The sequence below is a fragment of the Linepithema humile genome, chromosome 4, assembly GCF_040581485.1.
Source record: "Linepithema humile isolate Giens D197 chromosome 4, Lhum_UNIL_v1.0, whole genome shotgun sequence".
NCBI lineage: Eukaryota > Metazoa > Arthropoda > Insecta > Hymenoptera > Formicidae > Linepithema > Linepithema humile.
This window is the reverse complement of record NC_090131.1, coordinates 24,329,157-24,356,350: the sequence shown is the minus strand read 5'-3', so window position 1 is coordinate 24,356,350 and position 27,194 is coordinate 24,329,157. Positions and strand designations below refer to the sequence as shown.

The 27,194-nt window shown below is 34.6% G+C and overlaps 2 protein-coding genes across 8 annotated transcripts in view; one reads left to right on the top strand and one right to left on the bottom strand.

Moving 5' to 3' along the window:
* Gprk2 (G protein-coupled receptor kinase 2) overlaps positions 1 to 27,194 on the bottom strand; it is an 87,492-nt gene that overhangs the window by 4,785 nt on the left and 55,513 nt on the right. For 2 of the 5 annotated variants that reach the window (XR_001100833.2, XR_001100834.2), the window contains exon 9: positions 6,288 to 6,507. The exons of 1 other annotated variant lie outside the window; for it this stretch is intronic. The gene's annotated coding sequence lies outside the window, so the exon portion shown is untranslated. Of the gene's footprint in view, positions 1 to 2,806; positions 5,426 to 6,287; positions 6,508 to 27,194 lie in introns of those variants that run through there. 2 more of the 5 variants (XR_010890033.1, XR_001100832.2) reach the window with 2 other exon arrangements.
* On the top strand, positions 1,812 to 27,168 carry LOC105672495 (large neutral amino acids transporter small subunit 1). Of its 3 annotated transcripts, XM_012367468.2 has the most exons (12): positions 1,812 to 2,140; positions 8,563 to 8,810; positions 9,197 to 9,443; positions 16,541 to 16,666; positions 18,149 to 18,287; positions 18,600 to 18,723; positions 19,258 to 19,458; positions 20,032 to 20,106; positions 20,678 to 20,837; positions 20,919 to 21,011; positions 21,314 to 21,372; positions 22,253 to 27,168. In XM_012367468.2, exons 2-12 carry the CDS (start codon positions 8,568 to 8,570, stop codon positions 22,253 to 22,255), a joined length of 1,470 nt encoding a protein of 489 aa, XP_012222891.1. In that variant the 5' UTR covers positions 1,812 to 2,140; positions 8,563 to 8,567; the 3' UTR covers positions 22,256 to 27,168. The 3 variants fall into 3 exon arrangements, with proteins under 3 accessions (XP_012222891.1, XP_012222887.1, XP_012222889.1); XM_012367464.2 differs by lacking the exon at positions 21,314 to 21,372; XM_012367466.2 differs by lacking the exon at positions 22,253 to 27,168 and having other exon boundaries at positions 21,314 to 21,378.

Genomic DNA, 27,194 nt, shown 5'->3' with positions numbered 1-27,194 from the left:
ATAAACTGTAAATGAGCAACGGAGGAGTACGCACAACCTTCTGCCTCGTGTAGGATACGATAGCGATGGATTTATCAGAAAGATTTTTTTTATCGCTCTCAAGGTTAATAAAGTGCATGCTAGTTAGAAGTACACCAAAGCGTTAAATCTTATGCGATCGTTAGAACGCGCGTTATTTCTTTTCGAAAAGCAGAATGCACAAAACAGATATCTCAGACCTCTCGCGATGCCCGCCAATGGCAGATTCCTGAGATTGTTTAAAGATGAAAGTTTTAACACCAAAATAATCGATTTTAAAAGTTTAAAGTTGACTAAGTAGATAATCTAAAGTTAGCGCGTATGCAATGCAATATTGATGCTCTATTTTCGATATTTTATGTAAACTGTGCGAAAACTTATGCAAAACCGATTCGAAAATTTAATATTTTGGTTAGATGTTAAGATTTTCATTTCCGAATATTCTCAGGATTTTGCCAAACGTCACGAAAAATCCGAGACATCCTATGTATACGAATAAATGCTCTATAAATTTTATCTGAAAATTAATATTTTACTTGAAAAATAAACAAATAATCGTAAAATTTTGTTAATGCATTGTCGAATAATATCGATGCACACTAATATGCGTAAATAATTAATCTTGTTCCGTACAATTGCATTGCAACAGATAAAATTAGACTGGATCGTGAGAGAAAGCATTTATCATCATCGTTTACTACGTTATTATCGTGAATTATTATCGTGTTTTTGACACACATTACTTTTTGTCTTATGACTTCTGTCATAAGACAAATAATCGTAAAATTTTGTTAATGCATTGTCGAATAATATCGATGCACACTAATATGCGTAAATAATTAATCTCGTTCCGTACAATTGCATTGCAACAGATAAAATTAGACTGGATCGTGAGAGAAAGCATTTATCATCATCGTTTACTACGTTATTATCGTGAATTATTATCGTGTTTTTGACACACATTACTTTTTGTCTTATGACTTCTGTCATAATCGCATCGACGCAATTGGTGTTGCGAGAGTTACAAGATTTTTACAACCGCGCAACCACACGCCAATATATAATAATATAATCTCTGTGGCACACATTTATGCGAGAATATGATAACACAATTTGTGTACAATTTTGTGTTTCAACTCAGATAGCTGACTGCTGTAAACAACGAAAAGACAATAAAATTAGCAAGCGCCATCAGTCGAGACGTTTGTTTTAAAAATATAAATATCAAGTTTCAGGATCTAATTATAACAATCTAGAGCTTGTATCTTGCAATTGGTCTAGTTTGCTAGTCGCTGTTCTATTCACACGTTTAAATCGTTTAACAACAAACTAAACTCCAATTAATAAATTATACAATGTTATCAATTGTAACACAATAAAACACAACTACGCAAGCAGTCCGCGTGCTGCTATCAGTTAGCGATAAATATTTATTTTATTCATCCTCATTTATTTTTATTTAAATTTACAGATACAAACGCGAGTTTATTATTCAGAAGAAAAGACGTTATCTTAATTTCACTTTTTCTTATCTCAATCAAATAACTTTTTAATTTTTCCTTCTTCTGCACGTTAAATATCTACTTCCATTTGCTCGTTTCTTTTAATCCTTATTTACCCCACGGAAGTCGGATGGAACGGCGCCAGGGGCGGCCGCTCGATACACCATTCCAGGGGTGGCACGGTGGCGCGGTTTCCTTCGCCATTCATGTACGTATAGAAGCACATACATACATACCACAAATATGTGCGAAGCTTGTACAACGGGACGGACGGGAGTGAGCGACGGTCATTCAGAGTCCGACCAGCGCGTCGTGCACACTCCGCGCCTCCGTCCGAGCTCGTCCTCGTGCTATCTCGTGCCGCACGTCGTTAAAACGATAAAATCCGCGCGAGCGACGAGGTGACACTACCTCGCGGTGGTTCGATCGACCGGAGGACAGAAAGAGCGAGAGCCCGACGGTTCCGGAAGAGAAATTCGCACGATGGCGTCTAAGTGATCGATCCCTAAGTTCGCAGTAACGCGCGCGCGAATTTTCTCCCGAGTTTTTCCTCGGCGACCCTTAATTTTCGGACGATATCCCGCGGCAAGGATTCCAGACGGACGTGCGAACATCTACAGGTGAGAAGCGAGGCCGCGGCCGACGCCGAGACACCGCGAATTGTCGCGTCGCAACGCGTGCACCGCGCTGCGCATTTCGTCGCGATGTTGAATGAAAAGTCGCGCGGAATCCCCCGACGTCGCCGAAAAATGTTAGGCCAGGGGGTGGAGTGTACAATATGAGCGCAATATCGGTGGCATCGTCGATAGGCTTGCGAAAATGCAACGTGGTGCTCGTACCCGGCGGCGCCGCGCTCTGCGCAGCATGGCCGCCATCCGAGGGTGCGTTATATCAGAAGGGCGGTTTCGGGTGTGCGTAGTCGGCGGGAGAAGGTTAAAGGGTGAACTGTGTATCACGGATCAACGCGGAAATTGCGAGAAACCCCGTAATTCTACGTAGGCGAAACGCAAAAGCTACGAGCAATTGCGTCGATATTTCGCGACTTTGTCGTTAAATTATTACATTCGCTCTCGGTGTATTGCTACAATGTTGTAGTAAAAAATAGACAACCGTTTCGCAAATTTATTTCATATTTACGGATGTCCTTAATTTTTTCAAAAGCTTTTTCAGAAGACAAATAAAAAAATATAATTATTGTGAAGTTTTAGAGAAATTAAAGTTTCACATTTAATAATGAATACAAATTATCTTGAATAGATATAATTAAAAACGCATAAATATGATAATTAAGGCATATGTAATTTAATTAATTTTATGAATAATGAATGAAACAATATTTGAATTTCTGACACAAACCCATTAAAGCAATGTAACGTTCAAACGTTCGCAAACAATTCGCATTGATTTCTTCGCAAGTTGATTGCGGTTTTTCGCGCATTTGGATGCGACACGTGTAAAGTATACAACACACATCTTAATATCGATTATACTTTATAAATAGAGAACTTCAGTAGAAGCGTCAAATGTTTATTATCTTCTGCGTAAAAGATTAAACAAGTTCGTTAAAACTTGATCTTTTGCCATTAAGTGTTACAAATTTTTACGCCTTAAGTTCAACGATTCTTTACTCTACTTTTAGATAACAAATCGTAAATCAACAATAATTATCTTTGCAAAAATAAATTGTTCGAAAAAATCTTGCTCCAAAAATTAACGCGCAGTTTACTGAGAAAATGTTACATATAAAAAATGTGATAAAAAGATATATTTAAAATTAATGGTGAAATAAAAATGTATTTTTTTAAAGAAACAATGGAGAATATTTGAAGAGTAAAAAATTATCCACATTTGTAATAAAAAACGTAAAAATATGTTCACCAACTACAAGTCAACTGAAAAGTGAAAACGACGTTAATTATTATTTTTAGATAACGTTTAATTTTCACAAAAATAGAATTTTGGTGATTCACGAAGAGTTATCGATCGCTTTACTTCCGTCTTCTTTGTTAACTTCATATATCCGTGCATGACGTCACGAGCCTCTTATCGATATCCAGCGATAAAGAAATGAATAACGAATGTTCCTATTTGGTCAATTTGACGCGCTAATCTTGCCGCGTCATTATCTTGCGGGAGCGAAAACTGCGTTCGGGAAACCCGGTCGGCGACCCACGTGGTCTATTGATTTTCTTGTCAGCCACCACGCTCGCTCTTCACTCGCGTTGCCGCTGGAAACTGGCCCTTTCGCCATCGTTTAACGAATATCGCGCTCTCAAGTACGCGAACTCGAAAAGGTACTCGAGAGTACGCGAAAGCCAAGAGTGTATACGCAATACCGGAAGTAATGTCACTTGTCAAATTATGCAAAGAGAGCTGATGCACTCTTGCGTTTCGCGCTCGCAATTTTACTCGACAAATAGTGTCGGTCTACGTCGTCTTTTAACCGAGCTATCTTATCGCGATTTTATGACACACAAGCACTCCTTTCTTCCCAAAATTCCTCACTATTTGTACAGCTACGATTCTTCGACTCTGACTTTGATAGATATGATACATTTTAACTTTGATTTTAATATCACCGATTAAAACATCTTGACATTTAGTAACTGCGTTGTCGTTAATTTTCCTTGGAATTTTCCTTGCTAAAGATTTAGCAAGAATTATTTTAAAATGTTTCGAAATGGCTACCATTGTTTTAAATAGAAATTTTTAACTACAACATTAAGCTCTAAAAATAGAAAACTGACTCCGACTCGACCTTACTTTTCGCGAGAATAATTATCTAAGTTTTTGCACGTCAGATTAGCAAATTTTTACGTTCCGTATTAAAGAACGTGACTTTTGTTCATTGCGGTGACAAACTTTTTACGACAATCAAGATGTTATTTTAGGTTCTTTACAGAAAACTCTCAAGAATAGAACAAAACGATTTGTCTTCTCACATCGTAAAAGGCATGTCATCGTTCTACCGACAAGGTAATCGATGCCAGTGGTCTTTGCTCTTGCAGCAGGTGTCTTTAAACACAGTTCACATCAGACCAGTACGCTGGTAGGCACAGAGGTCGAGTCAGGATCAATAAAAAGCAATGATGCAACATTCGGTTAGACTTTCATGGGTACCATGTCGCGACCTTAGTCAGCACGCGCTAGAACTGTACTCGTGATACCGACGTGATCGTAATAAACTTTGTTCATAATAATATTTCACACACACACACACAATGTATCTCCTACAATAATATTTTATATATATATATATCTAAAATTTATAAAAATAACAATAAATTAAAAATGTTGTGACAAATTCACAAAATGGATAAATGTAAAGAAAAAAGCATAAAGATGCGTGCATAAAATTTGCAATTTGTAATTCTTTATTTTTCTGATTTGATAAATCAAATTTCTCAATTATGTTTAATGAGTTAAAAAGTAATAATTAAGGAAATGGCAGAGTAAGCCTAAATTACTGATTGGATCATAACTAAATCTCGTGCGAAAATCCGTTAGACTAGCGAAATTGAAAGGAGGGAACGGTTTCGTGGAACGTCGTTGGCATGTCTGGTCCAAAGTGGTCGGCATTTAAGGACCGGTATTAGAGAAAAGATTCTAGATAATGCCTGTAAGGCGCGGACAAAGCCTCTCCCAATGCTTGTTCACGAATATCTACACACACGTATGGAACGAAGGGAGAATTATTAGAATAGACGATGCGTGTACGTATGCGCAATTTCGTACGTGTGTCGCGTGTGACTCGGGCAGCTGAAGCAGTACGAATGCGCCAGACTGACGCGTTAAGACTCACATTAGAATTAAAGGGGTTCTACGGTGCGTTACCCCATCACGGAACACCGCGGTAGCACCGTGAGTAAAATCATATGCAATAAATATTTGCGACGTCCAAACTTCTATCCAAAAGTTAAAAAATGCAGATAAAATATAACGTCACAATAGCAGATAATTATGTCATAATTATTTTTAGTGAAAGATATATAATTTTCATCTAAAAAATTTTAACAAAAATCTATACTTCGATAAATATAATTTTTTTTGGTGCCGCTTCGCATTATTATTTGTTACTGTTTTCTTAGTTTCAATTGTTATATATTTTTTTTCTTATTTGCAAAGATGTTTCCCACGCTAGAAAAAAAAAACGGAGCATGCAGAATGTATTGCAGAGTGTGTTTAGATTGTAACGCGAAACTACAACACTCGATACTGGACATATCGTGTCGTGGGCGAGACGAAATGTCGTCGCGCGATGTGATTAAAGATCCGGCCACGTGCTAGGCACAGAGGTGAATAAATTTTTTTCAACAATAGACTCGCACGATTGACATATCAAAACTGGAAGGGCATTGACTTTAAGGACAGACGTTGATAAGTGCAAATTGCGTTCCGCTTCACGAGCGAATAAATCTTTATCGACAGCGAAAGGGTCGCGCATATTAGTTTATAAACTTGTTACAGAAACACGCGCGCGCAAACTTTCCTCACAAGCGCTACATAAGCCTCCGTAATCTACGTTATTCTATTACTGAGTTCTCAGCTTTCTTAGTATTATCTCGTAGCTTGCTTGTCAACTCTTCTCAATCACATTTTTACTGAGAAGACTTTAAAAAAAGATTTACTAAGCCTCTCATTTCGTTGAACAATTTAAGTAATAGAAGAATAAATATTGCACCGACATATGTAAGTAAAATGAGTTAACGCTTAAACCGTTCTACTTTAAAGAACACAGAAACCCTGTAATAAAAAAAACTGACATACCTCTACAAGTTGCCGTCTGGTACGGATTTGTCGGGCATCTCCGGGCAGGAAGCCCTGCAATATTCTACTCTTTTACTCGCTTCAGCGATTTACGTTATTCAGGCGCCGTAATATTCATTCCGCCTGTCGTCGTAAGTGACTCGATACGATTTTCAAAGACTAGGATCCGTGTAGAAGCTTTACTGTTATTAATTCTCGCATTCGCCAAGGACAATTCAATCTGAAAAAAACATTCCCTAGTTAGAAAAATATAATTTCTTAAACGCAAAACATGGAGCTAACAATATTAGTATCAAATAAATAGTATTATAACGTAAGAATGATGCCTTTTATTAGATCTAACGTTCTCATATGAGAATCTACGATAGAGTACAGGAAATCGAGAATCGAGCGATCGATAAATCAACGCGACAAAACGACATTGGCAGCGACGCGGCCGCGGGCTCGGCGATCGATCGGCGAATCGGATATTATGTTTCGGTATTTTAGATGTATGGTAATTAATGAATATGCGAGCAGGCGTATCGGGAAACAGGTTTCTCATTTCCTCGAAGCAAACCGTTAGATAGGTGACAGTAAGGTGTATCGATAATTGCGCACATGATTGGTCGGGATCCAGTTCGGTAAATAGTAACAATATTCAAATTAATTCATTCGGAAATTTATTTTGACGCGCTAGTTACGCAGCTGCGCTCGCGACGTAGCGTCGGATTCTGATAGAGATGAAACGAAGAGTTCTGAGACGTAAATGATAAAGTTAAGAACAAATAAGTGTGATAACGCACAAGCGGCAGGAATTTCCTTCCTCACAGCGAGAAGTTAAGCGGAAAATTTGTTAAGCAAAAACGATCGGTAAATATAATAAAAATTAATGTAAAACTATATTATTCGATATATTTACTAGGGAAAATAAAAAAGGATTTCTCTTCTAATACCCAAATCGATCGTAAATGTCTTTTTACTTTTTCATTTTTCCTCATACAAACAATATATAAATATTAATGTATAAAACTTTCTATTGAATTTTCTTCTTTTTAAATATTGACTTCTTTCTTTAAAGTTGCTTTGATATTGAAATTTTTTCACGACCTTTGACACTGAAGCATATTTAATGAGTACTACATTCTATCAAATTGAACAATCGATATCGCTTGAAAGGTTCAGGAAGTTTTTCCGCAGAACAAACCTGATGTCAACAAATAGAACTTGCTATGCATTACGAGAGTGTGCAAGATTTCTAAAAACCGAATTGGAATAAAATCGATCTTTCACCCACGCAGAAACTTTACCTGTATCGTCGCCGATATACGAGAACGGAGATTCTTTTCTCCAAGATGAATTGATTGCTGATTACAAAGTAAAAGTTGTTCCCGCTCGCTCGTTTCGTTTCAAGCGATGTCAGATGCATTATTCAGAACAAGAACGTGAAAAATCCTTCGAAAGAAAGTATCAGCCATGAAACTAAAGATCAGGATTTACACAAACGCTTTTATCACATTACTTTAAGATCTGATAAGAAAAAGGTAAATATAAATTCTTCGTTTAAAAAAAATAGGTGATACAGTCTTGTTTTTTTTTCCAAATAAATTTTGATCTAATCAAACATAATTCCGGTATAATTAACGATATATAATTAATATTAAAAAAAAAAACGAGTAATTTAATCTTGATTAACATAATGTTTTCTCTTGCTTTATGTTTGACAGAATACTTTTTTATAAAAACTAAATTGCTCAATAAATAAGAAAATAACTAAAAATATAAAAAATGACTTTATAGAGGTTTACGTGATTGTTGCGTGACTGAACGCGATCATTTCAATATGATCATCGATTTAATATCCTAGTAGTGTATAATCAACGTAAAGGAATTGATGATTTGTTACGTAAGGTATTATACTACATAATGTTCTACATCTAAATATATTTTAAAACGGAAAAAAGCACTCCTATCTTCCTCAAAATAGATCTATCGAATGTGAATCAACTGACGATATGCGAAAAGTTACAAATTGAATATTTCTAATAACAAGCCCATGAATGAATAGCAAAATAATAAAGAATTGATAAGTTTTTACGCATTTCATAACATGGCATGACAAACATCATTAGTCGCATTATACTTTGTTCAGAAATCGTAGATCGTAGAATAAAAAGCGTTTACTTTTTCAATCTTGTAGTATTTTCCTCATTGGATAAAAAATACTTCAAATTAAATTAATATAAATATTTAAAAATCTAAATGCAAAATTGTATAGTATTGTTGCGCGTTTCAGGAAAAATGTCGAAGTCAGGGAGTATCAAAGATGGTGAGAAGGGTCCCTACGATCCGATCCCTACCAGCGAGAACCGCAACGATGAGATCAAGCTGGAAGCGAAAATGTCGCTTCTCAACGGCGTCACCGTCATCGTCGGCTCCATCATCGGTTCTGGCATTTTCGTCAGCCCAACGGGCGTCCTTAAGTACACCGGCAGCGTGAACGCGAGTCTTCTCGTATGGACGGCATCAGGAATTTATTCCATGGTATGTTCAATTTTTCTCTCCTTTCAGCTAAAAACAGTTTCCGGAATTCTCGCCAAATTGTTTTTTTCACAAAAAGCATAAAAAGCTTAATTTACCTCACGATTATACTAGACGCAATATGATTCAAGCTGCCAGGACCTAAAGATTGTCAAACACGAAAATGGCGACAATATGCAAATTCGCGATGCATTCGGATTTCGTAGCGCGCGTAAACACACCTTGTTGCCTTAATTTATTTCGCGTTTGCTTACGTCAAATCGAATAAAAACATGAGAATCCAAATTAGTAAAGATAGAAATTTATCGCGAGAAATCTGTTTTAATGTACAAACAGCGATATCTGTGCCAAATGAGTTAAATGCCTATTCTTTACGTATCTTTCCACAGATCGGAGCTTATTGCTACGCCGAGCTCGGCTGCATGATCAGAAAATCGGGCGCGGATTACGCGTATATCATGGAGACCTTCGGGCCTTTTCTGGCGTTCGTTAGATTATGGGTCGAGTGCATGATAGTTCGCCCTTGCAGCCAGGCTATCGTAGCCTTGACTTTCAGCGTCTACGTCCTCAAGCCGCTCTTCCCGGACTGCACACCGCCCGACGACTCCGTAAGAATGCTCGCCGTCTGCTGCATATGTAAGTAGACGATGAAAAATCGTATCTCACACGAATGGAATCAGACATTCAAAAAAAAAAAAAAAAAAGAAAAAAAGAAAAAAAGATCAGTCCAAAATTCAACTTTCTACCAGACCGACCTGTTTCGCACGCGCGATTTTATCATATTAATTTATTCAACGGATCGGTTTATAATTTTTTTTTACACCGCGCGATTGAACGTGTGATCGGCATGCGAAGCCTGGCGCAATTAAACTTAAATACTTAATATATATTATTACAATCAAATGAGATTGATTATGTCTCTAATCCTAATAATCCTCTACGGCAAGTAATCCTCTACGCAGTATAATACCGAGGCCAAGGACTGAATTTCATTGACACGCGCGTTCATCGTGCACTTAACGATTTCAAACGGACCGACAATATGGCTCACACAAAATATTCGTCTTTCCCACAGCAATCATGTTAATGACTATACATAATGTCACTTCGAGGCTTTGATTCGCGCCTGTAATTTTCCTCAACCGCTTCATCATTCATTTTTCAACTTGCCCCCAGAACATCTTTCTATTAATCATTTCGTAGAATCAATCAATTAAGGAATCATGATTTATCGTGCGTCAGACTAGCAGTCAATCAGATTAATTAATTTATTGTTAGGATTTGTTTGTTCGATTCATCATATAATTTATTTACTTGCATCTTGCGTTTAAAATTATTGAAGTCTTTCTTCGGTATTTAATCCGCTCTCTCTTTCTTGGATAAAATTATTAAATTGATTACGGCATTTCCTCTCATCACGAGATTGCATCTTCAATAAATTTTATTTATAAACATTCAGAGGTCACGTAGAAATTTTGATTTCATCTTTTTATCATTTGATTGCGAATCGCTGAATTGCAGTTTATGATAAAACAAGTTGCATGTATTCGTAATATTGGAATCATATACAAAATCTCTTAACATTTGATTTTCTCTTAAAAAAAAAATTAACAAGCAACAAAATTATTTATATATAATGCATAAATTTCAACATTTTGAATAGTATTATTGAATAAAAATAGATTTATAAAATTTATAACAAAATTATATAAGCAAGTTTCAGATGCAAAAAATGCAACAAGTCGTTGAATAAAAGATAGAAATGATTATGATAATTTTATGTCCTTTCTTGATTTTGCTAAGATCAAAACGTTTGCAAAAATGCAATTGAACATTTTGTGCGGAAAGAAAAAAATCTTATCTTTAGGAGTTGTTTTTTGCTCGCGCAGCAATTATTTGCCAGACTCTCACTGGGGAATTTCAATGAAGCTTCTTACGCATTTCTAAAGGAAGCTGCGTATATATATATATAACATTCTAAGCTCGACAATATTCCAACAGTCACGAGCTTTCCTACGCTATATTTCGTCCTTGGCGTTTTGTTCTTTCTGTTCATTTTCTAAAGAGGATTCAGCTATTCTTTTCTCGTGGCAAACAAAGTATAGATCGTAATTGTGCGTTCTTAGTTGTTAGTACAGCTAGTTACTAATAAGGCGGCTTAAAATGGAACTCGCAATCCGCGAAATAATATTCTTTTTAATAATATAATATAGCGGTAAAAAGAATTCCAACCGCAAGCAAAATTAAAATTAATTATTGAATCAAAAGCAAATTGCAAAGTAATAATTCTACATTGTTACATTGATTTGATACATTCACTCGATGTGAATCCTGTTGCTAGCCTGCATATAAAAACAGCAGCACGTTCTATTGACGGTTTGCGCGACAAGATGGGATAAAAAACGTCCTTCAAATTATTCTCCCTTTTTTACTACACGCTTTAAATAACATAATGTAGCAATCTGATAGCAAATAGAAACAAAATGTCGTAACAATTTCGTCCGTGCTTTTTCTCGATGCGCAAAGATAATGACACCCCCGCCGCAAACCGACATTCTGCTTCTTCCTCCTTTTTCTACTATCGTGAGAAAATTACGAGCATTATGCGTGTCGCAATTTTTATTCCCTTTAACTTCCGCGAGCAATTGCAAGAGAAATGCCGCATAAATCATGAAAAGCGAGCGGTAAATGCAAATTATTACGTGGTTATGTAACCGTAAATATGCGTAAAAGAGAAATTTGACATCAGTCGTGACGTAGGACAATTGTGTCACTCAAGGATACTTTCCACCCTAAAACGGAAACTCAACATGCTGCTAAATATAATACAAAAATGCTATATTGCTTATTTATGCTATATTGTCATTGCTTTATTGCGAAAGAAGAATTCTTTTTTTTTTTTAGAATGATTTATATTGCTTTATTGCAAAAGAAGAATTCTTCTTTCGCAATAAAGCAATATAAATCCTTCTAAAAAAAAAAAAAAAAATTCTTTTTTCGCAATAAAGCAAAATATAAATCCTTCTCAAAAAATCCTAAAATATCTTAATTCAAATCTTTATTGCGAAAAAAGAATTCTTTTTTTTTTTTTTAGAAGGATTTATATTGCTTTATTGCGAAAAAAGAATTCTTCTTTCGCAATAAAGATTTGAATTAAGATATTTTAAGATTTTTTGAAAAGGATTTATATTGCTTTATTGCAAAAGAAGAATTTTTTTTTTTGAGAAGGATTTATATTGCTTTATTGCAAAAGAAGAATTCTTCTAAAAAATTATTATAAATCCTTTTCAAAAAATCCTAAAATATCTTAATTCAAAATAATTCGCCTAATATATAAAATGCATTAGTCGATTAAGTGTGATATAAGCATGTCTTAAGTTCTTATTAATTCCACATTCGTTTGCTTTAATTTTCAAAGTAGTTTAATTATTATTTTCTTATGTAAAATAATAATTAAATACTTTCTAATTAAAACCACTTTGTAAATAGAAATTATCACAGTGTCTCCTCTTTTGCATTTTTAATCTAATAGTATTGCACAATGCAATCACGCAATATATGCTCTTTTCGAAAATTAATTTAATTACTTCTACTCTTACAATGGCAAAAAATCGCCCGAACGAAGCCACGCGTAACATTGCTGTATGATTGAATAACAGTTAATAACAAAAAAATTCGTTCATGGTCGCCGATAGAAATAAATAAAATGACGGTAAATTACGTCACGGGATGGGGCGTATTCTCGCGGAAATTCGAGGACGCACGCAATTTTGCACATCGCTTTCCGCGATGTAACGTGTTCACCGTTTTCGTTCGTCGCAAGCGAGCGTTTGATAGCGCACTGGTTGAATATCATAAAATGTTCTCGTAAAATATTTAACTCAAATAATTATCAAGTGAAAAAAGAAAAAAATGTAACGAAAATAACACAAAATAAATTAAACTTAATACTGACGATTCATAATTAATATAGTTTATATCCAGATAATTTCTGCAATTGCGATTATTAATAATTATTAAGCGAAAGAAGTGCGGAGTTAAACCGACCGCAAGGAACACGATCTGGCCATTCGCAATTGTATCCTCGCCCGCAAAATGGATCTACCAAAAATGAACTTCCATCATGCGGTTTGTGTATCGTATGTGATTATTGAAACTCTGGCGTATAACGAGTATTGTTGAAAGAGCAAGCAGAGTTGCAGCAACTCCAGTAATATCCAGATAATTTCTACAATTGCAATTATTAATAATTATTAATAATCGCAATTGCAGAAATTATTTGGATATAAAATATATTAATTAATCTTGATAATTATTTGATTAATAATTATTAATAATCGCAATTGCAAAAATAATAATTAATACATATAAAGGCTCAAATGATAACAATCAATTAATATAATAGAAAGGCATAGAGAGCCGTCGCGGGATGTTAGTGCGAAATTATAATTTTTCTAATAATAATTATATTCTAATAATAATTAATAATTATTAATAACAATTATTAATAATCGCAATTGCAGAAATTATCTGGATATTACTGAAGTTGCTCAATGCAACTCTGCTTGCTTTTTCAATATTCGTTATACGCCAGAGTTTCAATAATCACATACGATACACAAACCGCACGATAAAAGTCCATTTTTGGTAGATCCATTTTATGGGCGAGGATACGATTGCAAATGGCCAGATCGTGTTCCTTGCGGTCGGTTTGACTCCGCACTTCTTTCGCTTCGGTATCACTCCTGCGTGCAACGGATCGCTTTACAGATGCGCAGACATAACTGTATTTCAGTTACTTTTTCTCGCGAGACAATCGACGAAGCACTTTTTACTTTGTAAATATTTACGCCAGGTACTATTACATTCCATCTCGATAAGATCGATAAAAGAAACCTTGAAATGTTTATAGTAATCAAATGGTTATAGTAATCAGATATTAAATGATTCATATATCAATTAAAATTAAGCATGTTGCGATAACGCGGACATATATACGACTCAAATAAAGTTTGCTTATCCAAAACGATTTATACATATATATTTATAGCAAATGTTTAAAACATATTTATCTTCATGTTAACTGAAATACTGATTTTTGCGCATTTAAGTGGAAAACCTGATATCATTAATATGTTAAAAGACGCCGTAACAAGCATTAAATATTTTCGGAGTAACAGACCGTAATCCTGTTACGTTCGATCTGTGTTCGATCGGCGCGATCTTTGACGAACCGCTTCGAGTAATTGGAAACTAGTCGTTCATTAATTGAACAAATATAAACATCCTGCAATAATTCTCTCGCGCGAGACATATATTTTGAATTCAGTGCGAAATAGCGCGAGAAAAATATCACGAGATGCAAAGCGACGAGCAGTCGTCAATGACGAACCGGGAAGCTCATCTATATTCATCTATATTCGAGGGAAATAAGATTTCGCTGTATATAAAGCTCCATTTATTTTCCGATAAATCGCTCCACAAACCGGGAATAAGTTTTCCTGCGAAGCGCGAATACACGCGTTCAATCGGCAACGAGGATGTCATTTGTGAATAAATGAGCGCCGCGTTTCAATATTTTCCGATCTATCAGCCAGATCTATCAGCCAGAAAAGATTATAAATTAGTAATAGAGAGAAATTCCATTTTCGAGATAATTTAGAGTCCACTCTCTCTCTAAAAGAAAATTTGTAATAAAATATTTGTTGAATGAGAGTTATTTAAAATCAGAAAAATATTCAATTAATTAATAAAATAAATATTCGATTCAATTAATGCTAAGTTTGCATAAAATTACAAAAGATTCGCTAATTAAATAATTATTAAAAAATGTAACAAAACTGGAATCGCATGAATTGTGAAATTCTATTATTTGACCTCATAAGTAATGTAAATGCATTCGATAATTTTGTCTTCCTCGAACGAATCAGTAGCAATCCCTTTCCATTGCATCCTGGCAAGTGATAGAGATCAATGACCAGAGCATGCAAGAGCGTGTCCTTTGTATCCTCGTATCGGATATATTTGCAAACAATAATCGGCGACGGTTCACTAATTGTTTTTTCTCTTTTTCATTGGCAATTTTTGACAGACTTTTGCAATCATGTTCCCGTAGTTTTTCCTTTACAATTTTATAAATAAACAATCTCTATTTTCCATATATAATTTAAAAAATGTTACGATTTAAAATTAAAATCTTTAGTTATATAGTTTAGTATAAGAGTTTAACTGTATAGTATATCAATCGACACAATGATCACGGTGACACGTGGACGGCCAGTGGAAAGTGACGATTAGACGTACGGCGCGCTGAAAATGTCGATACAAGACACTCGCGGAGTCCCGCTAGTCAAAAGCCTGATGGCAATCACGTCTCATTGTGAACAAATGTAATTTAATAACGTGACAACTGGTCCCCACAACAGCATAATTCGCCGGTAGGGGGGAATGACGCGACGAGGCGAAGAAGGACGAAGCGGTTGCACGAAGGGTGGAAGAAGAGGAAGAAGCTTGAGGAAGGCGCGAAGGGGAAAGGACGGACGGAGTCTCGCGATATTTCTGTGCGATATTGCGTCAGTCTCTCGACATTTCTTCTTCCTTTTCTTTCGCGCGAATCCGTCAAGGACGCAACAGAAATGTTTCACGTCGTCGAATGTGGAATTTTTTGCGCGAAGAATTCCACTTCGACGAAGAAATAAAATAGCTTACGATTATAATTATTTAAATTAAATATTTCTGGCTGTCGGATTTGAGATACAAACTCTACTAACACACAAAAATTTAGAAAAAAATTTTAGTAACTAAAAGAAGAAAATTTATTAATGATGTGAATTTAAAAAAAATTTTTTTTTTAATATCCAGACATTTCAATTTAAATAAAAACATAAAATAGAAAAATATATATTGCTTATTAATTAATTTATGCATTTTTCCAGCGCAATTTTATTAATCTAATTATCATCGACTTTTGCAATTTGCGGACTGAAATGTATAGATTACTTAAAAAATTCTTATTGCCATCTTTAAATCAGAATAGTATTGAAACATTGACAAGGCTTATTACTTCCCATTACCCTGTCAAAGTACACAGCTATAAAGTTATATATGTATAACTTTTCCCTCGATGCAGCCGACATAAAGTCACTACGAACATTACGAAAATTACCACACTATCATCGACCTACGCTAATAAAACTGTCGCAGCAATCTTCATTTTCGCGGAATTCTCAAGAGGAAGAGACTTAGTCGACCAATTGTGAATAACGTATTCTCGCTTATAAATTATCCCTCTCAGTCTAAAATTAGCATATACCATTTTTTTTATAATCAGCACGTTCCCACCCTCTTTTCCGTGATGTTTACAATGCCGAAATAGTGTCAGCGTAATCTGAAGTAAAGAAATCGAGCGGTAACCGGTTTCACCAATACGGTAGTCATTCATAATGGATTTTTGTTATCATAAAATTATGGCAAAACATTGAGATATATAAGTGCATGACATTGGACCATGACACGTGCGACCACACATGATTCTTAATTAGATTAGTAGCATTCATATGAGTCATAATAAGTAAATACATCACACTTATATTATAAGTAATATTTTGCTTCACTGTCGGTAAAATATAAAAATAAGGCCACTTGCCCGGAAACATAATTATATTTATTGCATAATTATAAAAATATTTCTGATTCTACGATAATTAATTTTACTATTCATTTTTGTATGCCAGGTGTTCTCGCTTTTATAAATTGCTGGGACGTCAAATGGGCAACGAGAGTGCAGGACATTTTCACGTACGCGAAACTTCTTGCGCTCTTCGTTATAATCTTTACTGGAGCGTATCAGCTTTGCACCGGTAAGTTTAAGTCCTAATTGATAAATTATCAGCAGAATAAACTTTCACACACTGATTTATTCAAGCAAATAAGGAAAAATTTTTTAAATTTATAATGTCTAAAAATATTGTGCTATTTCTTGCATCGCGTTTGTCTGTGAAATATTCTCATGAAGACAATGTTGGACAACATTTTCGGTAGTTTACTATCTTTAAAGTAGAACATGCGATAAGCTAATTATACAAAGCGAATAGATGTTACGGGATTGAAGGTTAATGACACTGATGTTAAAGCACGATTGCGTGCGGTTGCAGCTATTTGCTATAAATTGTGAGCGGCACTAATTCGTGCCGTGATTGCGTTGCACGTTTTCGTGAGCCATAAATTTTTCTCGTTTTCTCGTAACGTTTGATTTCACGGAACGCTGAGATATTCGAAATTTCCGCGTACTTTCGATCAATTAAAAATAATCGATCTTGCATGAGACGAGCTTTCTCCTTGTAGATAAGTTATCTATTCTGTCGATCATTCCAACTTTTTTCGACACACCAATCTTTCGCTGTGTCACGGCATGTTATGTTGGAAGGCAACATCGCGAGGAGCATAAAAAATTAATAGGATAGAAACAAATCGTCCTTTTATAGCAAAACAATGTCAGATTTTATTACGTAAAATTATAAAGTGAGAAAAGAATTTCACAGAATCTAGATATCGATAAAAAGTATTTCCGGAATAAGTTTTGCGATAAATTTGGAAAAATTCAATCTTTTCTCTGCGAAAAAAATGTATTTTTCATTATTCACGGCGATATTTTTAATTTTTAAGTTTAATTGCCGGCGAATAAGCCTCAAACAAAATTTTTGGTAAAATAAAATCAATAGAAAGTAAAACTTTATCATTAATTTGTGCGAGCACAAAAATGGAATCAGAACTGTTTGACTCCTGTTAGATGTCTTTTCAACATTATACACTTGCCGGACGAAACAATTTACCCAATCAAAAAGGTGGGTTAAATGCAGAGGCAATGCGACGTAGTCGGTGTGCGTGCAAGGAATCGCTTAAATTGGACTATTCAGCGAACCAAATAGTTCCTTGACCGCGTGCGGTAACATCGTGGTTCTGATGAAACTTTTCTTCGATCTTGCATGCTACGAAATTGTACACTCGTCTTTAGTCAGCAATTCCTCTAAAAGCGCCTATCAAAAACTTGATTAAAGAAGACTCTCTTTCTCTCTCTTTGTTTTTCTTTAATTAAAAAATAAAAAATAAAAATTATTAAATTATTAAAACGTAAATATTTTGCAATCGGCAATATTGCAATTACGTTTATATTTTATGCAAAAAAAAATATTAAATTTACATCAAATATTAAAAAGTAAGAATATTAAGAAACTATTCATGCTAAAATATTAATATTAAAAATATTACAAAATAATTAAATCATTTATTTATGTTGTATTTGAAACAACAATTTATATCGATGTCTGCTCGTACTTTTTCAGGACATACGCAGAATTTCACGTTCGAGAACAGCAACACGGAAGTCACGTCTATAGCTCTTAGCTTTTATTCAGGCCTGTTCGCTTACAACGGCTGGAATTATCTGAACTTCATAATTGAAGAATTGAAGGATCCCGTTAGGTGAGAATTAAGGTCTGATTTACAATGTGCTTCTTGTGTATTGTTTCTTGCTCTTTGCCTTTCGTATTTTTGCTTCTCATGTGTTTGTCGCATGAAGTCAAGAAACATCGCGATTTACAATTACTCCTTTCTGAATTTCCGAAGAAAAATATGCTTTTATATAAAAGCAAAAAGGCAGGAAACAAAAATCAAAAAGCACATTGGGTTTAAGAGCGTAGCAAATTAAGCAAAAGCATACGTAACGAAATAAACCATAATTTAGTGACATTAATTGTAGAATTTATTAGTACATGTCCAACCGTATTTCTTTAGGAACCTGCCGAGAGCTATTGGTATTTCGTGCACTCTAGTCACTGTTGTCTATGTTTTCACGAACATGGCCTTCTACACGACATTGAGTCCCGTCGAAGTGCTCGGCAGTGAAGCTGTGGCAGTGGTAAATAACAGCAAATATATCTTTTTAATAAGAAGCTAGAGTAAAAAATTACAAAAATTAAATTCATTTCTTACAAATAACGATTTTCATTATTTTGTTTTAATTATTATGGAGATAATTTTCATAACTAAAACGAAAATAATGAAAATCTTTATATTTGAGAAATATGAGATATAGCTTTTTGTGATTTTTTACTCCAAGTCTCAGCCAAAGTTATACAATTATTATGGAAATAATATACCCATACAGCACAAAATATCCTACATATCCTTAGGACATCTTGGGGAGATCTCGATGTCCTCAGAACATCCTTGAGACACCGAAATATCCTCGATGTCCTGAGGATATCCTGAGGATGTTTTGTGCTGTATGGGTATCTATATTATTTTCGTAATAAAATAATATATTTAAAAAATATATTTATATTATTTATCCTATCAATGGTATTATATCAATGGTACATCGCTATGGCCAATATTTCTAAAATAACTTTGTCATCGTTCAAAATTCTCAAATTGGCTCTATTATCAACAGACATACGCAAACAGATTATTCGGTGTGATGGCATGGACAATACCGGTTTTCGTGGCTCTCTCTACATTCGGTGCGGTCAATGGCATTCTACTCACGTCTTCACGGCTTTTCTACGCAGGTGCCTGCGAAGGTCAGATGCCGGAAATATTGACGATGATCCAAATTTCCAGGCTGACACCTACGCCCGCCGTAATATGCATGGTAAATCATTTCTCTTTCTCAAATAATTTTTTATAAACTTATTTCAGTCCAATTCGCTGAGATATAAGTCGCCTGCAGACTACACGCTATCGATCAATAACGTATTAATACGTCGTAAAATACATCACCGATAAATATAGTAATTCTTTCTTTAGAAGAAAAATTGTAACTAATCTAAGTGAATTTTATTAGTAAATAATTTGATCAACTTTATTCTAAAAAAATTTAACGAAAAATATCACAAATAACACTATATTAAAATTATATTGTTAATCTCAACTGATGCGAGATCGAATTTTCTTTCAATAATTTTCGCATGAATTTTCTCTTCATACTTTTACGCCATAAAATAGGATTACGTGCTGCGCGAAATTTCGCGTGTCTAAGCCGAGTCTTCTTGTTTGTTGACCAACATGATTGCTGATCGACAAACAAGACACAATACGAAGCTGGTAGATTGCTTTTTTTGTCGAACTTGTTGCGGTGATCAAATTTACTCTGTCAGAATTAAAGATACCGACCATCGCAAACGCAAGCATTAAACGAAAACTCGTTTCACGTTTTTTTTTTCAGGCCCTGTTGTCCATGTTGTACCTATGTTCTTCGGACATCTCCGCTCTCATCAATTACGTCGGCTTCGCCACTTGGGTACGTATAATTTTCGTTCGCCGTATATTTCGTTTTGTCTTGGATTAAAGCGTGCGCGTATCCCGGAAAATAATGCCACGCGCGAAGAGATGGCTATCTTGTTGTACCGTGGCCATGATTTGCTCAGTTTTTTTTTTTCCATAATTAATGCGAAACAGTGTGTCGATTCTCCCCGTTAATTATGCTAAACACGAGTGAGTATTTCATGACGAAGGTTGTGCAACGCGAGCGTCACGATCGCATGATCTCTGCAAGCTTATGTACCTGCCCGCGGCGAATCATTAACTTGACCGGACGAGTAATAATTTTCTAATTGGCTCATACAACTCGGCGTAATTGACTTAGACCGTCGCAGCGATGTCACAGTGTGTATAAAAGCCACTCTATTAAGAAATAGCTGCTTTGTAACACCGCCGCGCCGCGCTATAAAAGGTGACCTACGCTTATTGACAAATATTTTAGGACAGATTTTTTCTACGAATTTAAACTCGATTTCCACATCATTTTTCAAATAAACTGTTATAATTATTTAAATTCCGAGGTTTAATTTAAAACTGAACTTGATTTCTAGCTGAGCATAGGCGTCTCCGTTCTGTGCCTTCCATGGCTCAGATGGAGCCAGCCGAACTTGTCGAGGCCGATCAAAGTAAACCTCATCTTTCCGGCCTTCTATATTCTGGCGACCCTTTTTGTAACTATTGTACCGATGTATGCTAGCCCCGTTGAAACCGGTAAGAATTTGTCATCGATAATATTTACGTCAACTGTATAAACAATTATATCGTAAAAATAATTGTTTTTCTTTTTAATAGGATACGGCTGTCTGATGATACTTTCTTCTGTACCTGTTTATCTCGCGTTTATCTCGTGGAAGAACAAACCTAAATGGTTCCAGCAAGGGGTTGGTAAGTTGAACAAATATAATATGCATCATATATCATCAATTGAGAACAAGAAAAATATATTCGAATGTTGCGATAAAAACAACATTCGACACAAAACTCTGAGAGTCGAAACTAAAGGTTAAATATGAGAGTTGAAGTATTTATAATATCACTTAAAAAAGTTAGAAGAAAAATATCGCCAAGTACTAAACTTTTTAATAAAATTTAAAATTTAAGGATTTTTTTTGGACGCTTGAAACTAATTCGCGGTAATTTTTGGTTTTTGTTCCGTGTGTTTCTGTTTAACAAATTTATTCCCACAGGCTGGGTCACCCAAACTTTGCAGAAGCTGATGGTAGTCGTGGGGCCACAAAAGACAAAGGTTTAAAACACACTGTAACATAATTTTACTCTTGTCATGTCACGCATGCTTAGCATTCATTTGTTTTCTTTGCCTCTTCATTTTATCCAGTAAAACCTCTTTGGAGATCACTTTCGATTCACCATGCATGCTTTTAAATGTTTCATCAAAATTTTCTCTCACTATATCGTGTGTACTAACATTTTATTGTACAATATCTATCTCGATTGGTCGTTACTCCTTTTCAAAAAGTATTCCATCGCAATTCCTAAGCTTTTACAAAAACTTTTACTTGTCTGTTTTCTCATCTCGCTTATCATTTCTTCGATTTGAAATCTCACCCAATTTTTTAATACATCGTTGCATACTCGTACTCTTATACTTTTTTACTGTATAATATAATTAACTAAAAATTTTTTTATTATATTTTTCTTAGAAATTTGAAAAAAATTAAGTGGCTTCAAAAAAGCCAACAATTAAATTTTTTTAATATTATCGAATTTTTTTTTTAATTTTTTGTTTTATGCTAGAAAAATATATTATTCTACTCTCTTAAATAATTTCTAAATTAAAAGAAGATATCCACATTTTATTTAACATGTCAGAAATATCGTTTCATCGATTACGAATAGACAGCTAATTAAGTAATCGCCGCGACTTTCGCCTAAGTTGACCAAGACATTGTTGAGATTTAATTTCGCACGTCAGACATCACGCACACACTAACACACTCTAATCTAATCTCTCTCAAAGCCCTAACAATTTAAATATCAGCAACTAACAGCAAACGCGATCGATCGCGTTGTCGACTACTGTCGATTCCTTGCTAAATTTGCACCTGCATCCGAAACTTCAAATCATCGCAATCGTGTTTCTAACATGTCGCTCGTTCCTGTTGCAGTAAGCGTAACGAAGCTGCTGCAAAAGATAATGCTGGTGGTCGGCAAGGCCAAACCTGCTCAGGTGTAATCAGTCAAGATGGACCGGCTCGAGATCGAGACAAGGAAGGCGAGTCTTTTCGGAAACCGGAAGTCAGAGAAACCCCAATCGATCTTTGAATCGATGACGATCGTCTCCTTCTTCTATCGAAAGGATAATGGAATTGGGGGCGAGATCGGTTGAGATATCAGTTTGATAAATCAACTAGATTTTTCTGTTGACTGTTTAGAGATTGTGAATGAGGCGTCCTACGACAAGAGACAGCCATATTGTGTCGGGACGCCGGAAAGATAGAACAGTGTAAAAGATTAAAGCGCGAAGCGGCTCGTCTTCCAGATCTGTATCTCAGTCCTTGACGGACTCTCATCAGGACTTGCCCACCGGATTACCGAATAAATCTCGAAATAAGGCTGATGTCTCTCGTTCGATTTCGCGGCGAAGGCATATACGCGATGACACGACCGCACGTTTCTGAATTAATTAATTTCTCTTGAAAAACAATTGCAAGTTTTTTGCATTTTGGTAAATTAAATATATTTATCTTAATGTCATTATTTATATTTGTGTTAACGCTATCAATATAAATCAGACAACTTCGATAATGTTACATGAATGCCATTTCTCTAAGAAAATACTTGAGTATCTCAATAATTTACTCGAGTACAGAACTGTAAAAGATAGAATAATTAGTTGAATATTTCCATATTATCAAAGTAAAATACTTACTCAATTTTTTAAACGATTAACTCATTCGCGGTTTTTTCTAGCGGATACTGATAGTGTTATCACTAAAACGTCATGAGAAATTTTAATTATATTAGTTACATCATATGTTTGCACATATGACATATGACAAAACAAGATAAAATTTAACGAATGTGTATATCGCAGCCACGATATAGAAATGATTTGATCGCAGTTTTATTTAAAAAATTGTAAATTATAATTTATACAATCTAAAAATCTAATGTTAATTAATTTTGTATGAGGAATGTATTATGCATATAAATTATAAGCTCTTTCCTCAAATTACAATAGATTAACTGTTAAATGAAAAATAATTGACAAATTACACATGCGAATCGAATGTCTAGATGTGCATTTTGAGCCAAATTCGGGTTCAAAATTGAAAAATCCAATTTGAAATTTGCGTGTACTTTTCGAAAATCTATATGTGATACACATATCGTTCTAGATGAAGAAAAAAATAATTGCGACTGCAGGTCTCATCGCGATTATATCTTTTTCCGTGCGATGAACAAAGTTAAACCTAGAAGAGTCGAATGAAAATGTCTGGTCAGTGTACCAAAAAGTTGAGATAACGATGTCGCTGTAATTAATTAAGCGCCGCTAGTTGTAGTCGTAGTGTTCCTTTGATAGTGTCTGCTGTATGTGCGATCCTCGTTGCCTATTCCTCGTTATCTCAACTTCATAGTTTTGGCACGCGGACATTTGTAATTGAACTCGACGAGAATCGACATCGCGTTCACTACTCACCGGCGAACATTCCATATTTATCGTTTCTTTTACACATCGGCCTGTTTTATTTTCAAGCTAGGGATGCAAATACCTAGAAAACGATATCGATATATTCGTGAAATCTAAAAGGGGTCTTTTATCTTCAGAAGAAAGGCAAATCCGTTATGAACTGAAAAATGCAGGTGTTAGCGCGATTGCGTGTTCTTTAATTAACAATTGCGATTAAAAAAGAAATATCATTTCTTCAATAAAATTAACATTTATACTCTCTGGTATTATCAGACCAATTTATTAAAAATTCAAAATGTGTTATTACTATTCATTTGTATAATTGTTCTCACAATTAGTGATAAATTATTTTAACTTAATACTTTATCAAGTGTTGATAAAAAAGCGCATTAATTATCTGAAAATATCGGGCTATCCGATTGCCTTGAGAAATTAATATGTTACAATTAATGATAATCAATAATTAAATAAAACAAGAACTCGCAATCATATTAACACTTGGGTTTTTGCACCGTTTGTAAGATTTCTTTTAGATTTTTCTAATAACGAGCTATCTCCGTTTATTATATTATTTTTCGATATATTCGATATTTTAATATCCACGGAAAATATAGTTATCAAATAACTAAAGTGCGTTATGAAACCACTTTAACATTAAAGAAAAGAGTTTTAGAAAATTACTAAAAAAAATATAATGGAAAAAACTGTGATTTTATATAAGTACATATACATTGATGCTGACATCTATTTTATTTCTCATATATTTTTATCTGTTTTATCTATTTTTATCTATTTTATCTTATTAAAAATGTTTTATAGAAATTTTACGAAAAAGTTAGTTCTGTGAATATTTTATAAAAAAGCATCACGAGTATTTTAGGAAAAGAATCAGTTTGGTGCAAAATTATCTCCGCGTTATATTACAAAAAAGTATGAAATACTTTCATATATTGTTAATACGATTTGCATCCCTAATAAAAATCAACACGTGCGTGCGGAGATTTAACCCTTCATTCAAAAAAACGCACTTTCACCATCGTTCTCCCCTTTTCCGTATATATTTTTAAGTTTAATTATAATAATTTTCATTTCTGTAAAATGAAGAAACAAAAGGTTAAAAGTGCATTTGTTACGCGCTGGCACTCGATTGTCAACGTCGCATAATAGTTTTACATTTGACTGCCACTGGTGATAAAATGCGTGTGAGCGTGTATGTGTGTATGTGTAGATGATTATTAAACGCAAAACACGCGAATCAATCAAGTACAATCAAGTACAATCGATCGATGTCTAACAGAGGAAGCAAGAGAATAGAAATTAAGCAAAGACAATTTTGGCAGGACAAAATCACGCGGATAAGAACGGTTCTTGGGAGACATTCGCGTGGAATGCGTATTAGAAAGAAATAGTGGTGTGTATTGATGACGTTTGCAGGCAAAGTAGAAAATGAAAAGCTTCACAGTTGAAAAAATAATATTTATCAGGTGAGTCCATAAGTGCACGCGTATTTCTCAAAGCAAAGATAAATGAAAAAACACAGTTTACTGTTTTAAATCTCATTAATGATTTATATTCTTTCATTGTCAATAATATCGACATATATTCTACTGACATTTTTTTATTCATAAAGTGCACAAGCTTATGGACGTTCACCATTCTAACTGATAACGATTAACAAGAGAAATACGATTTTAGTTCCTATAATACTCCGAGATTAGCAAGGAATTTAAGAAAGAGCAAGAGAAAAGTGTTGCCCGCCATCGATTGCATGCATTTCTGTTGAAATGGACCGATTGTTCGATCTTTGGGCGCGTTTGTGCCTCTCAAGACGTGATATTTAAGTAGAGTCTCGATTTTGGTATACGTGTAACGCTTAAACCGCCCAGGGGAACAAATGTAATGAGAACGGAATTTCGGTTTTCACGATTTCATCTGTTCCTTTCATTCTCGGTCTCACGGCATTCCAATGAAAAGTTTTTCTTTTCAACATAGCAATAGTGATACTATCATTGTAGCTTATACTTTGCATCCTTAGAACTTCGTTTCTATGAGCGGAGAAGATAGCTCGCGACCCGGCAAATGGCACCGTTGCACATATCCGTAGCAGAATTTTTCTAGGACCAAGCGTGTTTTCTACAGGGTGTTTTTGAAAAGAGATCTCGCCTAATTAAAGAATTATCCTAACTTCCTACATAGTTTTAGTTATCGCAGTAACGTATTTAAGAGGCAGCGTGGCGATTCGTCCGCCTTAAAAATTTAATTGATAAAACATAGCTGTATGACAAGATTTAGCTTTTATAGCCGCAAAGCATAAAATATCTCTTATCATTGCAATCTCCTCGGCAACACAAGACAATAAGTTTTCTCATGGATTTAGATGAACGTTTTTTTCATAACAGTAGAAAGACGAATCGCCAACGTTACTCACTTCAAGTGATAATTACATAATTCTTCGTCGTTTAGCTATATTTTTTATGAGACATGTTTCGAGAATCACAAACACTCATCAACGTTCTTCAGGATGCTTGCAGGCGCGGTATTTCATGACGTAAATACTTCACCACTAGATTTTATCAATCACCGTTATAACGTATTTAAATATTCTCGATTGTATATTCTAAGTATGATAATATAAATCTGTATTTCTGTATCATTTTTAAATAGCTATTATTACAGCGATAGCCAATATTCAATGTTTTATACATTTTGTATATTATTAAATTAAGCAACGTGCATAAATATTATTATTGATAAAAATAAAAGTAATTTTTACAAATGTCAAATTGAGTTATGACATTTTAATTAAACCTTAAATAATCATTGCAAATTTACGATATCGATTTTAATGTTAAAAAATATTATACTATTTACTATTATATAAAGAGAAGCCAGCAAGCATCCTGACTCGTGACAATAAGGCATCAATGAATTGATCGATGGTAAAATTAGGTGAGAGTGAGAGTGAGAGTGAGAGTGAGAGAGAGAGAGAGAGAGAGAGAGGGCGAAAGCGAGAGCGAGAGAGAGAGATGAGGATACTATCAATATATGAATGCATTTTTTATATTAATTTTTATGTTGAAGCCTGTAATATGAGTATGCATTCGGATCGATTTTGGGAGACTTTGATCGAACGATTAACAATAAACAATGAATTGTCAAGTAACACGTCGTTTCCTCACGTGACGCGTTACCGATTAATATACAATTGTGCAAAGAAGAATTGTAGCTTAGGATCTGAGCACGTAAAAAAGGAGAAGCAAAAAGAGGAAAATATAAATATATATATATATGAAGAGCGAATTGTGACAATATATTATATTGTGTAAATATCGTGTATTAATTATGCAACCCTTCATGACTGAATAAATGAGCTTGTCGAAGTTACAAGGATCCAGCTGTAATTTTTTGTGCGTGCA

What these genes read in the sequence shown, in the direction of transcription:
- LOC105672495 (XM_012367464.2), top strand. Translation starts at nt 8,568, where the DNA reads ATGTCGAAGTCAGGGAGTATCAAAGATGGTGAGAAGGGTCCCTACGAT. An exon ending in CGCCCGCCGTAATATGCATG is followed by an intron (nt 19,459 to 20,031) that starts GTAAATCATTTC and finishes TTTTTTTTTCAG; the next exon opens with GCCCTGTTGTCCATGTTGTA. An exon ending in TGCTAGCCCCGTTGAAACCG is followed by an intron (nt 20,838 to 20,918) that starts GTAAGAATTTGT and finishes TCTTTTTAATAG; the next exon opens with GATACGGCTGTCTGATGATA.